General features: G+C 26.2%; 2 protein-coding genes across 4 annotated transcripts in view; one reads left to right on the forward strand and one right to left on the reverse strand.

The window, feature by feature from the left end:
* Positions 1 to 19282, reverse strand: part of LOC101239728 (ELL-associated factor 1) — a 107418-nt gene that overhangs the window by 81029 nt on the left and 7107 nt on the right. The gene's annotated exons all lie outside the window — the stretch shown is intronic.
* The window catches only part of LOC100205925 (methionine--tRNA ligase, cytoplasmic), a 47397-nt gene continuing 37532 nt past the window's right edge, over positions 9418 to 19282 (forward strand). Inside the window, exons 1-4 of one of the 3 annotated variants that reach the window (XM_065808975.1) lie at positions 9418 to 9921; positions 17852 to 17877; positions 18055 to 18113; positions 18640 to 18736. In XM_065808975.1, the coding sequence (XP_065665047.1) occupies positions 9660 to 9921; positions 17852 to 17877; positions 18055 to 18113; positions 18640 to 18736 (444 nt within the window). In that variant the 5' untranslated portion in view covers positions 9418 to 9659. Of the gene's footprint in view, positions 9922 to 17810; positions 17878 to 18054; positions 18114 to 18639; positions 18737 to 19282 lie in introns of all 3 variants that reach the window. The other 2 variants (XM_065808976.1, XM_065808977.1) reach the window with 2 other exon arrangements.

Here is a 19282-nt window from a genome sequence, read left to right on the forward strand (position 1 = left end):
GTTGATTTTTACAAGATAGTTTTAGCTAACACTAAAACTAATTTAAATCAACACATTTAATTTTATAGCAGTACACACACACAAAAATTTTATAAGAAAACCACAATTATTTCATTAAAAAAAAAAATGACATGAAAATTTACATTTGTTTCAATTTAAAAAAATATGTATTTATAGTAATACAATCTTAACTAAAGATATAAGTCAGTATAAAATAAAACAAAATTTTAAAAACGACAAGTTTTGCAAGCACAATTATTACCATACCAATTCTTGTTATGTTTTTTGAACACCTCAAGACTTTTGCAGACATGGTCTCATTATTTAGAGTGTTCCTTAGCGAGGTGGCTCTATATAACGCACAGCATGAATCATTATATATGGAGCTTTTAGGAGGTAGAATGAGTGTTTTGCTACAACGGAGTTTATACGTAAGATTGTTTTTTGTAAAAAGGTTTTCATGAATACTGGATTTAGACGATTAATAGATTTAAAAGTTTCGATAATAAGAAATCTAAAATGAGCAGCCGTGGCGCAGTGGTTAGAGTTCTGGCTCAGAACCCAGAGGTCCGAGGTTCAACGCCGGCTCTAGCCCAATAAGTGACATTGGTAAGGAAGGAGGCGTGAACCTCTAACTAAATGCTCTCCCGCGGTGCTCCGTGATAAGACCGTAAGGACTTCTGGGAGCACCTAAATAACCTTAAAAAAAAGAAAAAAATTCTCAGATGGATTCTTGGACTATTATGAAAATTTAATAATTCATCCATCATCAGGTTTAACTGAAACCAATTGATGGTATTGGTTGCTTCTTTTTGCAAACGAAAAAAAACCTTCTCAAAGCTAAAATCACAAGCATAAATAGTGTTATCATCAGCAAAATTACAAAGTTCCATATCTTTAATAAATAAAAATAAATCATTTATAAAGATATTGAAAAATCCTCAAGGATTGACCCTTGAGGTACTCCAGATAATATATCCATCCAATTTGAGGCAGAAGAACCTACTTTTATCCTCTGTTTACGGCCACAAATATTGGATAGCAAGAGATTAAGACTTTCTTTCGAAAAGCCATAGGTGTTTAATTTAGCAATTAGTAAGTCATGTGGGATTTAGTCTTACGCTTTTGAGAGGTCTATTAATATTGATCCCACAACACCTCCATTATTAATACAATCTTGCTACTTATTAAGTAACAAAAAAAGGGCATGCTGAGTACTATAACCTCTTCGGAAGCCACAAAAAAGTTTATCAAATCTATGCTCAATAAATATCAAGATTTGTTCATATAAAATAGTTTCAAAAACTTTAGAAAGGGCTGGTAAAATACTAATTGGACGGTAATTCGACTTATCAGTTGGGTCATTCTTCTTAAAACATCAGCCATTTTTAGAAAAGACAGGAATTGACCATCATGGATACTTCTATTTATGCAATCTGTAAGACTATCCCTAAAGTGAACAATATAAGATTTTAACATAGAAGTTGGTATCACCACTATTCTTTTTTTTATTAATCATAAACCCTTTAATTTTTGTAATATCATCAGGTGTGATTTGACGGAACTGGAAACTATGTGTACACGTACTAAATTTTTTCTTTATGTTTCTTATACTAGGATGATCAATATACTTTTTGATAGCTGCATCTACTAGGTCTATAGAGCCAGAGAATAAAGACGAATGTATGGAGTCTGTACTACCAGATGGCACTGCAACGTTTTTCAAATAGTTATTAAAAATATTAGTCTATAAAGAGTTGTCAGAGATGATGCTACCGTTTTCAACTAAAGTGATACGTTTGTTAGAGTTACCTGATTTATCTGAAAGGTAAGGTTTAGTTAACTTCCAAAGAGATGTATCTGAAATCGAGAGAGTGTTAGTTTGCCCAAAATAAATTTTCTTTAGTTTACAGTTTAATTTACTACCCTATTTCTTTGTTTTTTGTACATTAGCGCCGAAATATCAGATTTATCACTAAGGAATTTTTTATATAATGTAGAGCGGAGCATAATTGCTTTGCGTAAGTCTTTAGTTATAAAAGGTTTATTATTACCTCTAAGTATTTTAGACTTATGAGGGGCATACAAATTTAGAATTTTGCTAAATATTTAATTAAAAGTATCTAAATCATAACAAGAATTTAGATTTTTATGGAGTGTTGTTGCAAAATTTTCACTTGAAAAGTTTTTAAACGATCTATATATTAGTTTTTTAGGTGGTACCTTACAAAACGTAGATCTAAGCATCGTGTATATTATTTGATGATGACCACTCACGCCCGTACAAAAGGCATTCGAATGTTGAAGGCTTTCTATTTGTGAGTATAAGATCTATAAATAAAAGTTTATTAACCGATTTAAAACAAGTTGGTTCTTTAATTAAATTAGTGCATTGATAAAGTTGAAGGAACTCCTTCATTATTTTATCCGAAGGTTGCATATTAGAATCACCAATTAGAATATAATCTATATATGGTTGTAAATAAAAGTCAAGCACTCCTTTTAGTTGATTGAAGAAATAGTCAGAATTCTGATTTGGGGGTTTATAAACAACAGTCACTAGCCATTCCGCATTCTTAGTTTATTTTCGAAAGTGATAATTTGAATGTCATTTGGAAAATCCTTTTTTGTTAACCTTTTTAGAAGGAATATTATCATTGATGTACACAAGAATGCCTCTGCTATAATGAGAAATATCCAGGCGATAGGGGGTTTTATAACCTGAATATAAGAACTGATTAGTTGGAAACGAGTCATTTAGTTTAGTTTCACCAATGATAAGAATATCAACAGTTTTATTTATAAAGGTAGTAATATCAGAAAATTTATTACGGATCGAATTTATACTTATAAACGCTAGACTAACATTTTTTGGATATTTGGACCTTAATTTACCCAAATCAGAATTTAGACTTCATTAATACTTGGTAGGTAAGTTTGGTGATCAAAAATCACATGGGAATTTCTATCAAATAGACTTCAGAAATGCAATAAAGTTCATGGCTAATCTACCAGATCCTCGCGTATTAAGGTGGAGACCACGTAACCCCAGGTGTTCATTAGATAAATTTGAGTTATCAATAATATTATAATTACTCAGTTTTAATTTATTGGTTAAACGTATCGTGGTAAGTTGAGCTTTTGCGTTATCGAATCGACGAATTGGTGTAGATAAGATTATTGAACAAGTTGGGTTCGATTTCAAAATAACGGAAACAAGATTTTTTAGTTTTTCCAAGACAGTTTCAGACGAATCGTTATACATTTATTTGTTCCAATATGCAGGATAATTTTAGCTGGTTCTTTTTTTAAGAGAGTAATTAGATTAGAATGCATTTTTTTTATGGTAGCACCACGGAAGACTCTAACTTTAACCTTTCCTAACTTATGCATTTTTTTTCCGTTAATTCCCATTATGACAGAGTCTCCACATATTAAGGTTGTTCCTGCTGGCCATTTATAATCGTCAGTTTGGTAATCGTAGGGATAATCTTTATTAGCATTGCTTACTTGTTTTTCATGAATTTTTTTATTTTTTACATTTTTTTTTGTTCCTTTTTTGCAATAGCAGAGCGAGCATCTTGTTTTCGTGCAAGATTTTTATAATTTAAAAAATCAGAATGCATTTTTTTCTGACCGAGAAAAGTTAGTTTTTAATATTTTTAAACTTGTGATTTGATTGAAAATTTATTTCATTATTAATAGAAATTGTTGGTTTAGCTGGTTCAGAAATATTAGACTTGTTAAATTTTAAATATTTAACGTTTAACTGATGACGAACTAACTCGTAACATAAACGATCTATATTTTTATTTTATGGGTCGTTAAAACTAATATCTCCTAAAAAGTTTAACTTATTTATCGATTTTAAATCAGACACGGTTGATTTGACATCAAACTTATTGACATCAAACTTAACACAACAATAAATATCCTTAATTCTGATAACTCTTTTAAGATTGAAAGACTATATTCACTACTTCTCAAGTTTTTAAATTCGTAGTTCAAAATTTTAAGCTCAGATTCTAATGTTTTGATTTTTTTATCGTACAAAGATCAGACCCATTTTTCTACAGGAGTTATAAGAGCTTTATAAGACTCCTTGCAGTTTTTAAAAGAGCAACTTAAAATATTTATCAATACCGGTATATTAAGAAAGTCGCTTACTTGTAATTTATCTAGTCGACTGTTGAAATGTTTTAATACTTTGTCATAAATAATATCCATATCTGCTCTTTTTTTCTTTTTATGAATAACATTTGTTGCATTTATAAAAATTGTCGCACGTTCCATTCTCAAGATTATTTGTGGTTCCAAAAAATCTTGTAAAAAACTTTCAAAATCGCTAAGAAACTTATTAGACTCTATTACATTGTCAATATCATTAAACATTTGTTTATTTTCTTTAAATAATTTTTCCTCTATAAACTTAGCTTCCATCTTTAAGCGGTGATCTGTATGTGCACAAGTATCTTAAGACTGTTAGAATAGAGATGCCTGATGCAGCACATCTTTGTTGGTAATTTAAACATAGTGAACATTCATGATTTTTCAAAAGTCTATAAATTTATTACGGATTGTTGTAAATATTTCAAATTATTGACCACTAAAATAAACTAAACTAAACTTAAAAAAAAGGAAATTAAGCAGTGTTAGTAGTCTTGTGTTACACTCTCACCCAACCTTTAGTATTTTAATGACATTTTCTATATTCTACTTTTTTTGTGCTTGTTGGCCTGATGTAAAAATAAATAACGATTTATGTAAGTACATAATCTACATTATATTATTTAAATGTTTATACCAGAATCAACAACCTGTTGCTCGAAAGCAGGTTGCCGACCCTGGTATAAACATTTGATGATTAAATTTCAATGTTATGATGCAACTCTCCATCTTCATGCACAAATACTATTATAATATTGAAAACAAGATGTTAGTAGCTCTTTAAAAACTTTATAAATTTTTATAAATTATAAGCTTTGGGTCTACCGTCTTAAAAGATTGCTAACCCCTTGTTTATACAAGTTATCAAATGCATTATTTTGTTATGCTAGACTCTATTTGAATTAGTTTGCTTTCAATGTGAAATTAGATTAGGTCTAAAGTTAAAGTAAGGAGGATTGGTACATTCACGTTTTGCGACTCTTCACTGTACATAAATTATGAGAAAAATATTATTATAAATATTTAACTATTTAACATTATCTAGGAGTAGGTCTGTTGAATTACCTAAATGCTAACGTTATCCATGCAAAAACAGTATATATACATATATATATTATACATATATATATTAGGGTAGGTCGATTTGGGTATGTAAGTACCGCTAAGCAATATAAAGTTGGATATTTATATGTAAGTAACAAAAATAGCAAATTTAAGTGTTTTAACTGAATATTTTTTTGCGGAACTTCAATGGATTTTGAGAATTTGCATACTTCGTAAACTACTTTTCGCTGTTTTATAAAATTTATTTTTCTTTATTTTTTAAAGCACGCATGTATTGTATTTTGTTTGTAAACAATATTTAACTTCGTAGTTTCGTAGTGTTTAGTAAAGTCTCTGACTGCTTTTAACTTAACGCCAAAATATCCAATTTATAAGCGGCTAATAAATATTTCTTAAAATATACTTTTTGATTCGCCTGAGTCTTTATGTGTCTCGTAATAATAATATGAACAAAGTATTTAGTTTTAAAAAATAAAAAATGCCAAAAATAAAAAAAAGGCCCTATACACGATCGAAAAGTGAAGAGAATTACGGAGGTTGCCCTTGTGATTTAACTACAACGGATCCAAGCACATACAGACAATTGATTCAATTTTATTACTTCTTAGATAGTTCTGACATTAAGCCGAACTTTTGGGCAATTGTTAAGCGTGTTTCATGTGTTTTAAATCTATATGGTTATCTGTCAATCCACGATTACCTTTAACAAACGATAAATCTATTGAAATAAAAATTAAAAATCTATTTGCAACTGTAAAAAGCATAAACCGCAAACACGCTAAAGCAAAAATCAAACGAAACCTAGATTCTAAACTAGACAAACTTTTTGACATATCTGCTTGTTGCTGTTCATTGGATATTGTGTCATGTAACAATGTTTATGTAAAGTGCAAAAAATAAAAATGCAAAATGGAACACATTATTTGCATATGCCCCAAAGAAGCAAAAGTTCCAATAGAAGAAAGAGCTTATATACGGGACTAGCGTTTAAAAACAGGACCAAAAGGGCTGTTTCAGATGTCCTCGGTAGATACATCTGCTATAAAACAAAACAACAGGATTAAAGTGAAGGAAAGAAATATGTCACATCACAAACATATTAATAATGAGCTTTCAAGTTTATTACCAGTTTCCCCAGAATGTATATCTGAAATAATAACATCTCAGGTATTTTTATTTGCGTGGCCTTAAAATTTTTATTTGTTTAGTATATATTTAACGCTTATTAATAATAAAATCACTTATCATAAGTATTTTAAATTTTTTACTTAAGGAACAGGATGAATGGAAACCAAGTAAAAGAAGTCAGGTAGGTTATAGTATTCAAAAGTTTCCAAGATATGCCATGGAACTGGTCAGAGGCGGATGTTCTTCAAATCTCGGCCCAGCTCTTGGAAACGCCTTACTCCATGATATCAAGCATCTATTGCTACCGGAAGTTGACATCAGTAATATTCTAATGGATAAGTGTAAATTAGACAGAGCTAAGTCAAAAAAAAAAGTAATTTCAAAAAACGCAGATTCAGAAGAGAAGACACAACTATTTTGCATTGGTTTAGATGGAAAGATAGATAAGAACACAAAAATATACTTAAAAACAGTTAGTTCTGAAGGAAAAAATTTCATAACAAAATGTGTTGCTGCAGAACATCATCTTATTTTTACACATGAGGATGGCAAATCTCACGGTATCTACTTGACACACAGAACAATACCCGTTGTTGGTGCTACTGGAGATGTTCTTGCTCTTGAGACATTTAGTGTACTTGAAGAATATGACAGTCTGAAGAGCATCCGTGGTATTCTTTTAGATAATTCTGCATCAAACACAGATTGGAGGAGTGGCTTGGTGGTTAATCTGGAAGAGTTGATAGGAAGGAAACTTCACACAATAGGTTGTAGCCTTCATCAGAATGAACTCCCACTAAAAGCCTTTTTTAAAAATTTAGATGGAAAAACAACCGGTCCACAAAATTTTAGTGGATTAATTGGGAAAAGATGCTCTGAAGAAATTCATAGACAACCTCAAGTTGAGTTTGAAGCAATTCAAACTTCTATCACTGAAGGATATATTTCACATGAGATATTAAAAGATATTAGTTTTGATCAAAATCTTCTTTACGAATATTGTAAAGGTATTGGATTAGGTAAAATAGACAACAAATGGACTAACTATAAAATAGGTCCAATTAATCATGCTCGATGGTTAACCCTTTCTATACGAATTCTTTGTTTATACACTCGAGATATTTCTCCAAATGCAAGTCTGACAAAGCTTACCCATTATATTGTTAAAGTTTATGCTCCATCATGGTTTCAAATAAGGAAATCTTCCAAATTGCAAAATTCCCCCCAGATTCCGTTTTTCACTATTAATCAATTGAATCTTATTAAGTTTAATGATGTAAAAAGAATTGTAAAAAAAAAACAAACAAGGTAATGCTTTCTGTTTGATACCTGCAAATTTTCTCTACGCAATGGTTAAAAATAATGATGAAGAGATCAGGACTCTCGGATTTGAGACAATATTTACTCTCAGGAAACAGTAAACTTTTTTAAATTGGTTTTTCTATTTATAATATATCAGGTATCTGTATACAAAGCTTTTTAAAAATGTATTGTGCTGTATTTTATTATATTAAGTTTTAATTAAGGTTATTAATTTTTTTTTTCTTTCCTATGTTTTTTGAAAGTAACAATGTTTTTACTTTTAGAAACAAAAGCAGTTATGGAATAGAAAAGAAAATCCCTCAAATAAATTGGAATGCTACGAGCTGGATATCTCTTATTGATGTTGCTGATCTTGCTTATATTGACATAGAGCCACCAACTACAAAAGAGTTTTTCGATGAAGATATTTACACATTCATTAAAAATAAAATAAAACCTAATAATCAAGACCTCCCCTCTCATTCCCAGAGCGTTGAGAGATGTGTCAAATTAGTTTCTAAAGCTTCTAACACCGTATATGGATTTGAAGCCAGGCATAAATCTTTACTAACAAAACTACTTAGCTGATAAATGCGTCAAAGGTTTTTATCAAAAGGTCAATATTCTCAGTCGTACGATGATTTATTTGCATAACTTGCTTGTTACATTCTTGAAATAATTTTTTTTTAGTTTAATATTGCTTTTTAAATAACTAATTAAACTAATAATAATTATTTATTGGATTTTATTGAGTGTTTAATGAGATAATCGATATACTACAAGTAAAAAATTTATACTTAAATATGAACTGGACTTGTAACATTTTTACTTAATAAAACAAAACGATAAAACGTATAAATGATTTTAAATGGTGTGTCAAACTTTTTTGATTAAAATTTTGTCTGCACGTATTGAAAAGTATGAAACCACAAGCAAAAAGTTATTATTTTTATACCAAATGTTGATAAGGGTACTTCTGAATTTTGATCGCTAATCCGCAAGCCGCCGTTTGACTAAACACCTTCAACTTGTTATTTTTTTGTTATACATATATAAATACAACTTTCAGTACCTTAGCCGTTACGATTTAAAAAAAAAAGTGAAAAATCGACCTACCCTAATATATATATATATATATATATATATATATATATATATATATATATATATATATATATATATATATATATATATATATATATATATATATATATATATATATATATATATATATATATATATATATATATATATATATATATATATATATATATATATATATATATATATATAAATTAGTAAAAAACACTTATCTAACTTTTATCTTCGACTTGAAGTTTCACCATTGCTGGATCATCAGGAAGAGTTACTAAATCTCAAAAAAAAATTAATTTATAAAAAAAAATATTTTACAGGAAGTTATAAATTATGATAAAATATTTTTAATTACTATATTTTTTTGTTAACGGGAAGTTACAGAAAGTAATTATGAAATAATTTTCTTTGGAATGGGGAAAGTTTAATTTGGTTATTTGTTTTTATAATTTTTTAAGAGGTATTTATTTTCGTGCCTACATTTAGAAATTAATTCAGATTTTTTATTTAATTAAATAAAAGGAGTTTCGGATTCTGGTGGAGTAAAAAGAAAGTAAAAAACTCTCTCTATATTTATTCCCCAAAAAAATACAAACAAAAAGAACACAAACCAGTCAATTTTAGAACTTAAATTACCATACAATTTCAAAAACAAAAAACAACCAAACCCTAATATTTAAAAAAGGCTGGTAAGCGAAAACAACAGTGGACTCCAATCAACACTAAAGTCTATTTAGTTAATGAAAGAGTTTGTACCAGTAACGTAAAAATAATCTAGTACATACGTATCTAGTCCTAGTGTATAATAGTGATGTTAAGTCTTTAAGTCCGATTTTAACGCTACGCTCACATGGTCTTGCTCGAACACGTAAACATGATGTATAATTGCAATTCTTTTTCCTATGATTTGTACTAGATTTTTGCGGCAAGTGTTGGAATCAAATAGGATAGTTTCACTTATTTTACCTACTGATTTTAAAACATTTACTGGTTCTGCAACACTTCGTTTAGCTTTGTGTATAAAGAAAAGAAGTATGAATACCAAAAGTTCAAAAAATCCTTTAAAGTTGATTACCGATGCCGGGAACCCAGCTGCTCTTAAAATTATTGCCTCTAGTCTATTTTTTGAAGTTCCTATAGATATACAAGTTTCACAAAAAAAAGGTATTAAGGTTGGCTTTTAATTTTAATAGAAGTGTCATATAAATATAGTTACTTTATATAGATCCTAAGCAATTTTTCAAGCCAAAACTAATACAGGGTTCATGGCACTCAGGAAAAACCAGGGAAAAGTTTTTAAAATTTAGAAAATCAGGGAATACCTGGAAAAGTCAGGGAATATTTCTTGAAAATCTTTAATATCAGGGAAAACTCAGGAAATATTTTTTATTTTAATATTTAGATTGACATTACTTTGCAGTATCCAGTTTTTGAATCTTTTTTAATATTGAAAGTTGCTCACTACAGTGGTTTTATAATATTTATAATATATAGTAGCTATATGTTTAGATAAATGGGTTACTGTAGTAACTATATGTTTTGGGAACAAGGATTCAGTTGTGAAAGTAATATATCCTTCAAAATAAACAGGGAAAAATATATACTTTCCACCGCACAAACTCAGGGAAAAAATACTTAAAAATATAGAAAAATCAGGGAATTATCAGGGAAAACTCAGGGAAAATGGATTTTTAAAACTGCCATGAACCCTGTAATATTAATATTTTTTTAGTTCTATTATTGATAATTTAAGTATATTAAAATTATTTTAGTCAGATAAAAATTAAAATATTATTGTTTTTAACCCACATTGTTTATAAGATCATCACATATAGTTCCTATGCTTTTTTATTTACTATTTACTTCGTTTTAAAATAGTTAATTATTTTAAAATGGTGATTAATTACAACTACTTTTAAATGATTAATTAAAAGTTTGTTCGACTATTGATTTGTTACAAAGAAGACTTAATTAAGGATATAGAAAAGTATATAACAACAGATATTAATTTGTTTTACTGTTTTTAAAATCAGACATTTCTCTAAAGAATCCATATCAGAACACACTTTTAACAAAAAATTTTGAGAGTAAAATTTTTAGTCTCAATCCTTTTTTTTTTTTTTACTTTTTCTTATTCTTTAACTTTTTTTAGCACTTATTTTACATTGTTTACTTAAATTAAAAGATTAAATTTACTGAAATAGTAGAAAATAATTGAATATTAAAACTCTTATTCAAGTGTAACATCCACGTTTCCACACTTGTGTAGTCTAGACAGGTTTTCAGTGCATTTTTCTTATTTAAATAGTTTTATGGAAAATAGCAATTTTTACAATTAGATGTTCTCTCTGGCATTTACCTGTTTTTGCAGATCAGGAATAAGTATTTTTTTATTTATTGTGATATTACTACTTGGAAGTGGTAATATCACAATAAATAAAAAAATTTATGAGCTTCTTGTTTTAAGTAAGGCCCAAAATTAATTTAAGGGTTTTATACCAAAGTTTTCCTGCTTCTTTGTTGAGTTGCTAACTTTTATTAATTTTTTTTTTTAATTTTTATCATTTTTATTAGTTTTTTTTATTGCTATTAATTTTTGCAACAACTATAATTGTTACAGGTTTTATTGTTCTTTAATTATAGGTACACATAATTTAATGTACACATAATTTAAGGCTATAGATAGTCTTAAAACTAACCTAAAATACTCACCTAAATAAGTCTCCATTGATAATCTACTAAATAAAATAATTTACTTTAATTATATACTATTGAAATAATAATTTAAAACTATATTTCTGAAAAATATCTGCTGACACTTTTATGTGTATAATAATGATTTAAAAATTTTTTTAAATAAAAAATGTTTTTAGGGATCTCACAAGACCCTTGAATATTTAATGGTTCCTTAATTATATATAAAAAAAAATTATTTAAAACTATGTCAACTTATATTTCAAATAAAACTGAGTTATCATCTTGTAAAAAAGTCTTTTTTTCACTTTTAGTTAAAAAATTAAATTTTTTTATTCAATAAAATATAAAATCTTAAAAAATTCTTAAAAATAAAATGATTAAAACAAATTTTTAAATTGAAAGAAAAATTTTTCAATTTTTTAAAATTCGTAAGGAAATATTAAATGCATATTTTTTTTGAAAAAATATTTAACATGTGCCAAGTTATTTGAAAAGTGATTTTAAGGTATACTATTATATTATCTCACTAATTTTTAAAACACTTTTTGATGAAAATAATAGGATTTTCAGATATAATAAAAGACAAAATATTAAAAGAATAGTTTATATAATAGGTCAATTAACCATGTTGGGCCTCAAAATACCTCATAACTGTTTCCTTAATAGCTTTTAAACCATATTTATTAATTGATAAAAATTAAAAAAAATGTTTTGTAATTGTTATATAATAGGCAAACAAATTAAATAATAATAGGGAAACAAATTGAACTAAAATCAATAAAACTTATCAAGTAGTTTTTATTTTATAGATAAAAGATAAAGATTTTTTTATGATTTCCGTATATTTTGATATCAACAAAATGACTATAGTTACGCTTGTTTTTAAGAACAAATTTTAAAAAAAAATTCAAATTAAAAAATTCTATTTTAGTTCAAGTTGTAGATGTAACATTATTAAATAACTTAATAAAAAATAATTAAATAACTTGGAAAATGTTTAGGTCAAGTTGGCAAGTTTAATAAATTTTATGCTGGAAACAGTGACTAAAAATAACCAATAATAACCAATAAATATAAGTTACGAACTGAGAAAAACAATAAGATATTAAAAAGAAAATAACAAATGTAATCGCTCAACAGTCAGGATGGTCCAGTCATGTAAAACTCCAAGTTTTTTTTACTTGTCTGTTCGTTATTTTCAAACATACATTTTGGGTGGAAGAAATCAGAAGTTTATTCTAATTTCAAAAACATCGTTGCTATATAAAGTTGCTAGATCATTGCAAGGGTCATAACTATGAAAAACATCTTCAGCACTTCATTTAGAAATAAAAATAGACCAATTTACGGTCTAAATTTAGTTGAAACTTTTTAAAATTTGTAAAGTAGGACCAATTTTGCATACAATTTTATAATAAGCAAACTTTTGAATTTTTTCACTTTTAATGATATAGGATCAACTTTAGGTTTAAAAAGTTAAAGCTTTTAATGCATATTTTCAATTAGTTTTAAATGTTATATTTTCTATCTTTTTTAGTTTTTGAAATTCCCATTTGTACAATTTTTTTGCTAAAAAAGCATGTTCTGAAATACTAATGATAGATCGTAGTATTTTGAATGTCTTTAAAGATGGTATTGTTTAAAATGATTTTTTATGTCGACACTGTCTAATTTATACACAAACTGTTTAAAAAAAAAATTTTAGATTTAAAAAAAATTGTTTTTATTATAAATTTCATTATTAATTGTATTTTAGGCATTAAATTTTAGTTAATAGAACTTTATGGATATAAATGTTGTCAAAAAAAATTTTTTTTGTTAAACCTTTAAAAAGTTTTGTTAAAAAATAATTTTAAACAAGCCCAACTTCTGAGTAGTTTGGTTTCATGTGAAATTTAATTTTAAATTTTCGCTTTTATTTTGACAAAAAGTTTGATATTCTTTATATGACAGCAGAAATAAACAAATATTATATCTATCAAACATATTGTTATGGTTTTGTTTATCCTTTTTTCCCCCTGAAAGGATTAGTTAGGAGTTGTTGAGCATAGCTTAAATTAAAGTAAACAATTTTATTGGATTTAAAACAATTTTTTTAATACAATCATAAACAAAACTTTAGGCAAAAATTAAGTTTTAGTCAGAAAGTAAAGAAAAGAGTTGAAGGCAGCGTGGAAAGTAAGAAATTGAAGGAGAGTCAGTTTGACCGGCTAACACATGGATATGAGTCAAGTGTTTTTTGGTGGATGGTCATTTCTCTGTTCATTAAAATCATTTTAAAAACTGCTGATGTTGATTAGCAGTTAACAATAAAGTTGTTAACTCTCATGTGCCGCAGTTTAGACAGAATACTTAATACTAAGAAGAAAATCGTTTCATGAAACATTAGTAAAAAAATTACTATTGTTACATATAACAAGATTTTCACTAAATATATATATATACATATATATATATATGTATATATATATGCATATATATATATTTATATATATATATATATATATATGTATATATATATATATATGTATATATATATATATATATATATATGTATATATATATATATATATGTATATATATATAAATGTATATATATATATATATGTATATATATATAAATATATTTTTTTTATGTTATTCACCTCCTCAAGGCCAAGAAGGCCACTACAGATGAGGAGGCTACTTAATAGTGTTTATAGCCCTCTCTCAACTCTATAACTCCGAAACACGAACCTCGTCGAACAAGGCCGCTGCGCGGAGAAACAAGTTGAGCGCGGTACTACCAGGGACGTGGTGGGGATCGAACTCGGAACCTCTCGCTTATGAAGCGAGCGCTTTACCACTACACCACTACCGCATATATGTATATATATATGTATATATATATATGTATATATATCATATATATATACATATATATATATACATATATATATATATACATATATGTTTATATATATATGTATATATATATATGTGTATATATATATATGTGTGTGTATATATATATATATATATATATATATATATATATATATATATATATATATATATATATATATATATATATATATATATACATGTATATATATATATATATATATATGTATATATATATGCAGGGGCTATTCTAGACCGTTTTCGACAGCATCGACCGCATTTTTCTTCGTTTTTTACAGCAAATATTGTTTTTTTTGTGAAAAACATTGATTTTACACTAAATTACTCCAGGACAAAGAGGCACCACCATCCAAATTTTTTTCCTAGAATAGGCCCTGATATGTTTATATATATATATATATATATATATATATATATATATATATATATATATATATATATATATATATATATATATAAATATATATATATATATAGAACCCTTAGATGTTGTCCAAAAGTTTTTTCCATATTTTGTTGACAAAAAGTAAAAATTAAAATGCAAGACCGGAATTTTTTTTTTTTTTAAATGAAAGACTGCCTGCCCCAACCAAACCCTCAGTCGATGTAGCAGCACTCCCTTGCGGGTCAGGCTATTTGTCAGTCGATGTAGCAGCACTCCCTTGCGAGTCAGGCTATTTGTCAGTCGATGTAGCAGCACTCCCTTGCGAGTCAGGCTATTTGTCAGTCGATGTAGCAGCACTCCCTTGCGAGTCAGGCTATAAGATAGTCGATGTAGCAACACTCCGCGCATGATTTACAGTAAAAAAAATAAAAATAAAAACATTTTATTAAAAAAAATAAAAATAAAAACATTTTATTAAAAAAAATAAAAATTAAAACATTGTTTATATTGTTAAAAACATTCAGAATGTTTTAAAAACATTCAGAATGTTTTTAAAAACATTCTGGTCAATTAAATTTGCGTTTTTGTGTTTTTTTTATATAACAATTAATTTGTAATTAAATTAATGGTTTTGACTTACGTTCAACACGAAAATGTTGGACGAAAGTCAAAAGTAATTAAAAGTGACTATATATATATATATATATATATATATATATATATATATATATATATATATATATATATATATATATATATATATATATATATATATATATATATATATATATATATATAAATATATATATATATATATATATAAATATATATATATATATATATATATATATATATATATATATATAAATATATATATATATATATATATATATATATATATATATATATATATATATATATATATATATATATATATATATATAGTTTTAAAGACATCCTGAATGAATGTTATACTAAGTTGTCTACTTTAAATTACTTTTTTTTATGGAGACATACAAAATAATTATTTATTTATTAGTGATATTTTGAGATAATAGAAGTCTTATCATCAGACTATAAAACTAAATATTTTTACAAAAAGTGTTTAAAAAACTCATTAAAGAAAGCATTATATAACAATTTTTAATTAGAATAAAATGCATCATTGGTTTCCAAAAACCTGTGTTTAGATATTGACTATCATCCAAATTCATTCCCATTGGGTTGTGTGGACTGGTTTGTTGGTAATGTATCTCCAAAGCTTCCATAATGAAAGAAAAATTTCCTTTTTATAACCATAAAGCTCAATTTTTTGTTTTTAAAAAAGGAGAAATGTTTCTGTTTAAAAATTTTTTTTCACTTATGCAATTAAAACTTTTTTGTTTTTAATTCAAAATCATGTTAAGTTCGTATGACATAAGTTTTATTTATTGTATTTATCTTATTGGTAACTTAACAAATGTTCATTGTTTGTTAAAAATAATTCATTAAATACTTACAAAAACAAAACAAAAAAACTAAGTTGTAATAAAAAAAACAAGATTAATATGGTATGTATAAAAGAATTTTTAAAAATAAATAATAATGAAGTATAATCTTTTTCAAATAATGAATTTAGATTTCATTAGTATAATTTTTTGCTTGCCGATACCAGTCAAACCGTATGGGTATCACGTCATGGTACAGGTGGTTTTTTATGTATATATTTTTAGGTATTTAAGTTATTAGTCAGTTTTTAAGTTATTACAGAACTTGACTCAAACATTGATAGTGGTATTTGAACATGGAACTCTAAACAATAGACAATAATCCAATCACATCAATCCTTCGAATCAACCCAAAGTTGTAGCAAATGGTTCAAGCCTTCTGAGGAATGGTGTGCAGTCAGGCCCCTTTACCTGAACAGACATATAATAATTTGTTTAAAAAACTTAGCCACAGCACTTATTATGTTTTAATAGTTTGATAGTTTTAAAAATGCACTGAAAAAACCAAGAGAAAATTAAAAAAATAACAATCCATACACTAAAAAGAGAAACAAAATCTTAACAAATAATAAAACAAATAAAAGATAAACCAGTAAAAATAAAAGCATAGAATAATTATATTTTTTTAATTTAAAAGGATCTCAATAATTAGTTCAAACCTTTAAACCTAATGATTTTCCCCACATTTCGACATTAGTGTGGTGCTTAGAACAATTTACTTGTATAAAAGTAAGGCAAAACTGATAGATTAGTGTTTTATTTGCTTAGTAGACATTAGAAAATATCGTGATTTCAAGTTTTTAAATAATTATGTTTCAAAGTAATTAAGCTTATATTAAACAGCTTTGATATTTTCGAAATTCCATGAAGTGAAACAAATTTAAAACCAGACATTAATTTTATGCTTTTATTTTTCTGGTTTATCTTTTATTTTATTTTTTTATCATTTGATAAGATTTTGTTTCTCTTTTCAGTCTATGGTTTTTTTATTTTAATTTCCTCTTAGTTTTTTCAGTGCATTTTTAAAACACGCTAATTATCAAAACTTGCAAAGTGCCATGGCCAAGTTGTCAAAACAAAATATTATAAGCATGGTCAAATAAGGAGCTCGATTGCACTCCTCAGAAGGCTTGATCTATTTGTAACATGGCACAATCCACACCAATACCTTAAGTGTTTGCCAAGGAATTCTTCTACAAGACAGTAGCTGGATGCAGTTAATATCTGTCAAAATGAGTTTTTTTATTGAGGTACCATCTCTAGCCTTTTAATCAAAATTAATCAAGAGCCCTAAGACAAGGGCTATTTTTACTCAAAGTTGATTTCTCCTAGCCTTTGCTAAAAAAGAGGCTAGTTTTTTGGATATGCATTATATACTGAAAAAAAGAAGAAACAAACAAAAAATTATTGCTTTTTTAAAATTTAAAATTTAGTTTTATTATTTGTAAATGTTTTTTTATTTTTTATTTTTTTTATTTCAAAAAAAAAATTATTGCAAAATGTTTCTTTATAGCAAAATGCAAGACTTTCTTTATAGCAAAATGTAACTTTTTAAAAATGATTAATTTCTATATTTTTAGAAACAAAGAGTTGCATATATAACCAGGTATTTCTTTTTTAGAAACAAAGAGTTGCACATATAACCAGGTAGTTCTTTTTTTTTTTCAAATATTTAAATCTTTGTAGTTTTAATTTAACATTTAACATTTTACAAAAATAATTAAAAAAAAATTTTCAAATATAATGAGTGCATTAAGCATTAATTTAACAAGTAATCAAAAGTCAGTTGAAATAGTATTTGTAATGTTATTATTTTTTAAACAGCTTCCAGTGTTAGAATGTGGAGACAATCACTACTTGTTTAATGCTAATTCTGCTAGTTGGTAAGTCTTGTTTCAATATATATTAAAAAAAAACAAGTTTTTTAACTTCTTAATGCAGTTTTTAATTAATTTATTTTAAAAAAGTTAGTTTTGATAAGCTGCTGGATAAAGTCAAAACAATCTGTTCAGCGTTTTCCATTATAAAATGCCAGAAATCATATGCAACCCTTCTAATTAACTCGCTTCTGTCTTCAGAGACACTATTGTTAAAATAATGTATTTTGTAACACTGATTTTTATGTGCTTTACATTTAATTAAATGATAAATAAACTTGCTGAATGTGCTAAACAAAAAATTAAGGTTCATTTTAAAGTTTGTAATAATTTTAGTGACAGCCTTATGTAAAGTTTTAGAGAAAATCACAAAGCAATTTTTACGCATTATGTGACATAAAAGTTGTTATAGAATTAAATGTTAAATTAAATTCTATAACAGCTTAAATGTTAAAAATTAAATGTTATTGATTTTTCTTTCTACATTGTTAGTCTAAACATTAATTATTTATTTTTTTATTATGTTGTTTAGTTATCTTTACAACATTTCAAAAGTAAAACATGAAATTTCTACTGAAAATAAAGAAAAGCAAGATGAAATTTTGGAATGGGAATCATTTAAATTACAAGTAAAAAGTTTATTTATGGTGTTGTTTTAAAATTGAAAAATTGAAACCATCTATTGATTAAAATAAGATATGATCGTAAATACTTTTCATTAAAAAAAATTTATTAATATTTAAGTGAAATTTAATTGTTTTATATATAAATAAAATTATTAATATAAAAAAATTTAGCATATACATTTTTTGTTTGTTCTCGCTAACTCAGACAAGTTAAAGTTATATGGATTAAGAAGAGTTTTAATGGTATTGTTATCTAAGTGGGTGTTACCTGGCTTTGTTTGGTGTTAAAAATGTTTAACACATAATCAAGCTGGGTAGCTCTGCCAGTAAAATTGTAAATAAAAGATTAAAAAATATAATATAGAGTAAAATGAAAGCTTTACATTTTTTTAATTACACATATTTATGTATATGAGATTTATAAAATAAGTTGTTTGTAAAATTTTTTCCCTGTTCAATAAAAAAAAGTATAAATTAACTTCATGTGAAAATAGTAAAAATAAACAATTTAACCCAAGAGTTCTTATGTGAATGTGTGTATAAATTTTT

Source organism: Hydra vulgaris, chromosome 11, assembly GCF_038396675.1.
Source record: "Hydra vulgaris chromosome 11, alternate assembly HydraT2T_AEP".
Taxonomy (NCBI): Eukaryota; Metazoa; Cnidaria; class Hydrozoa; order Anthoathecata; family Hydridae; genus Hydra; species Hydra vulgaris.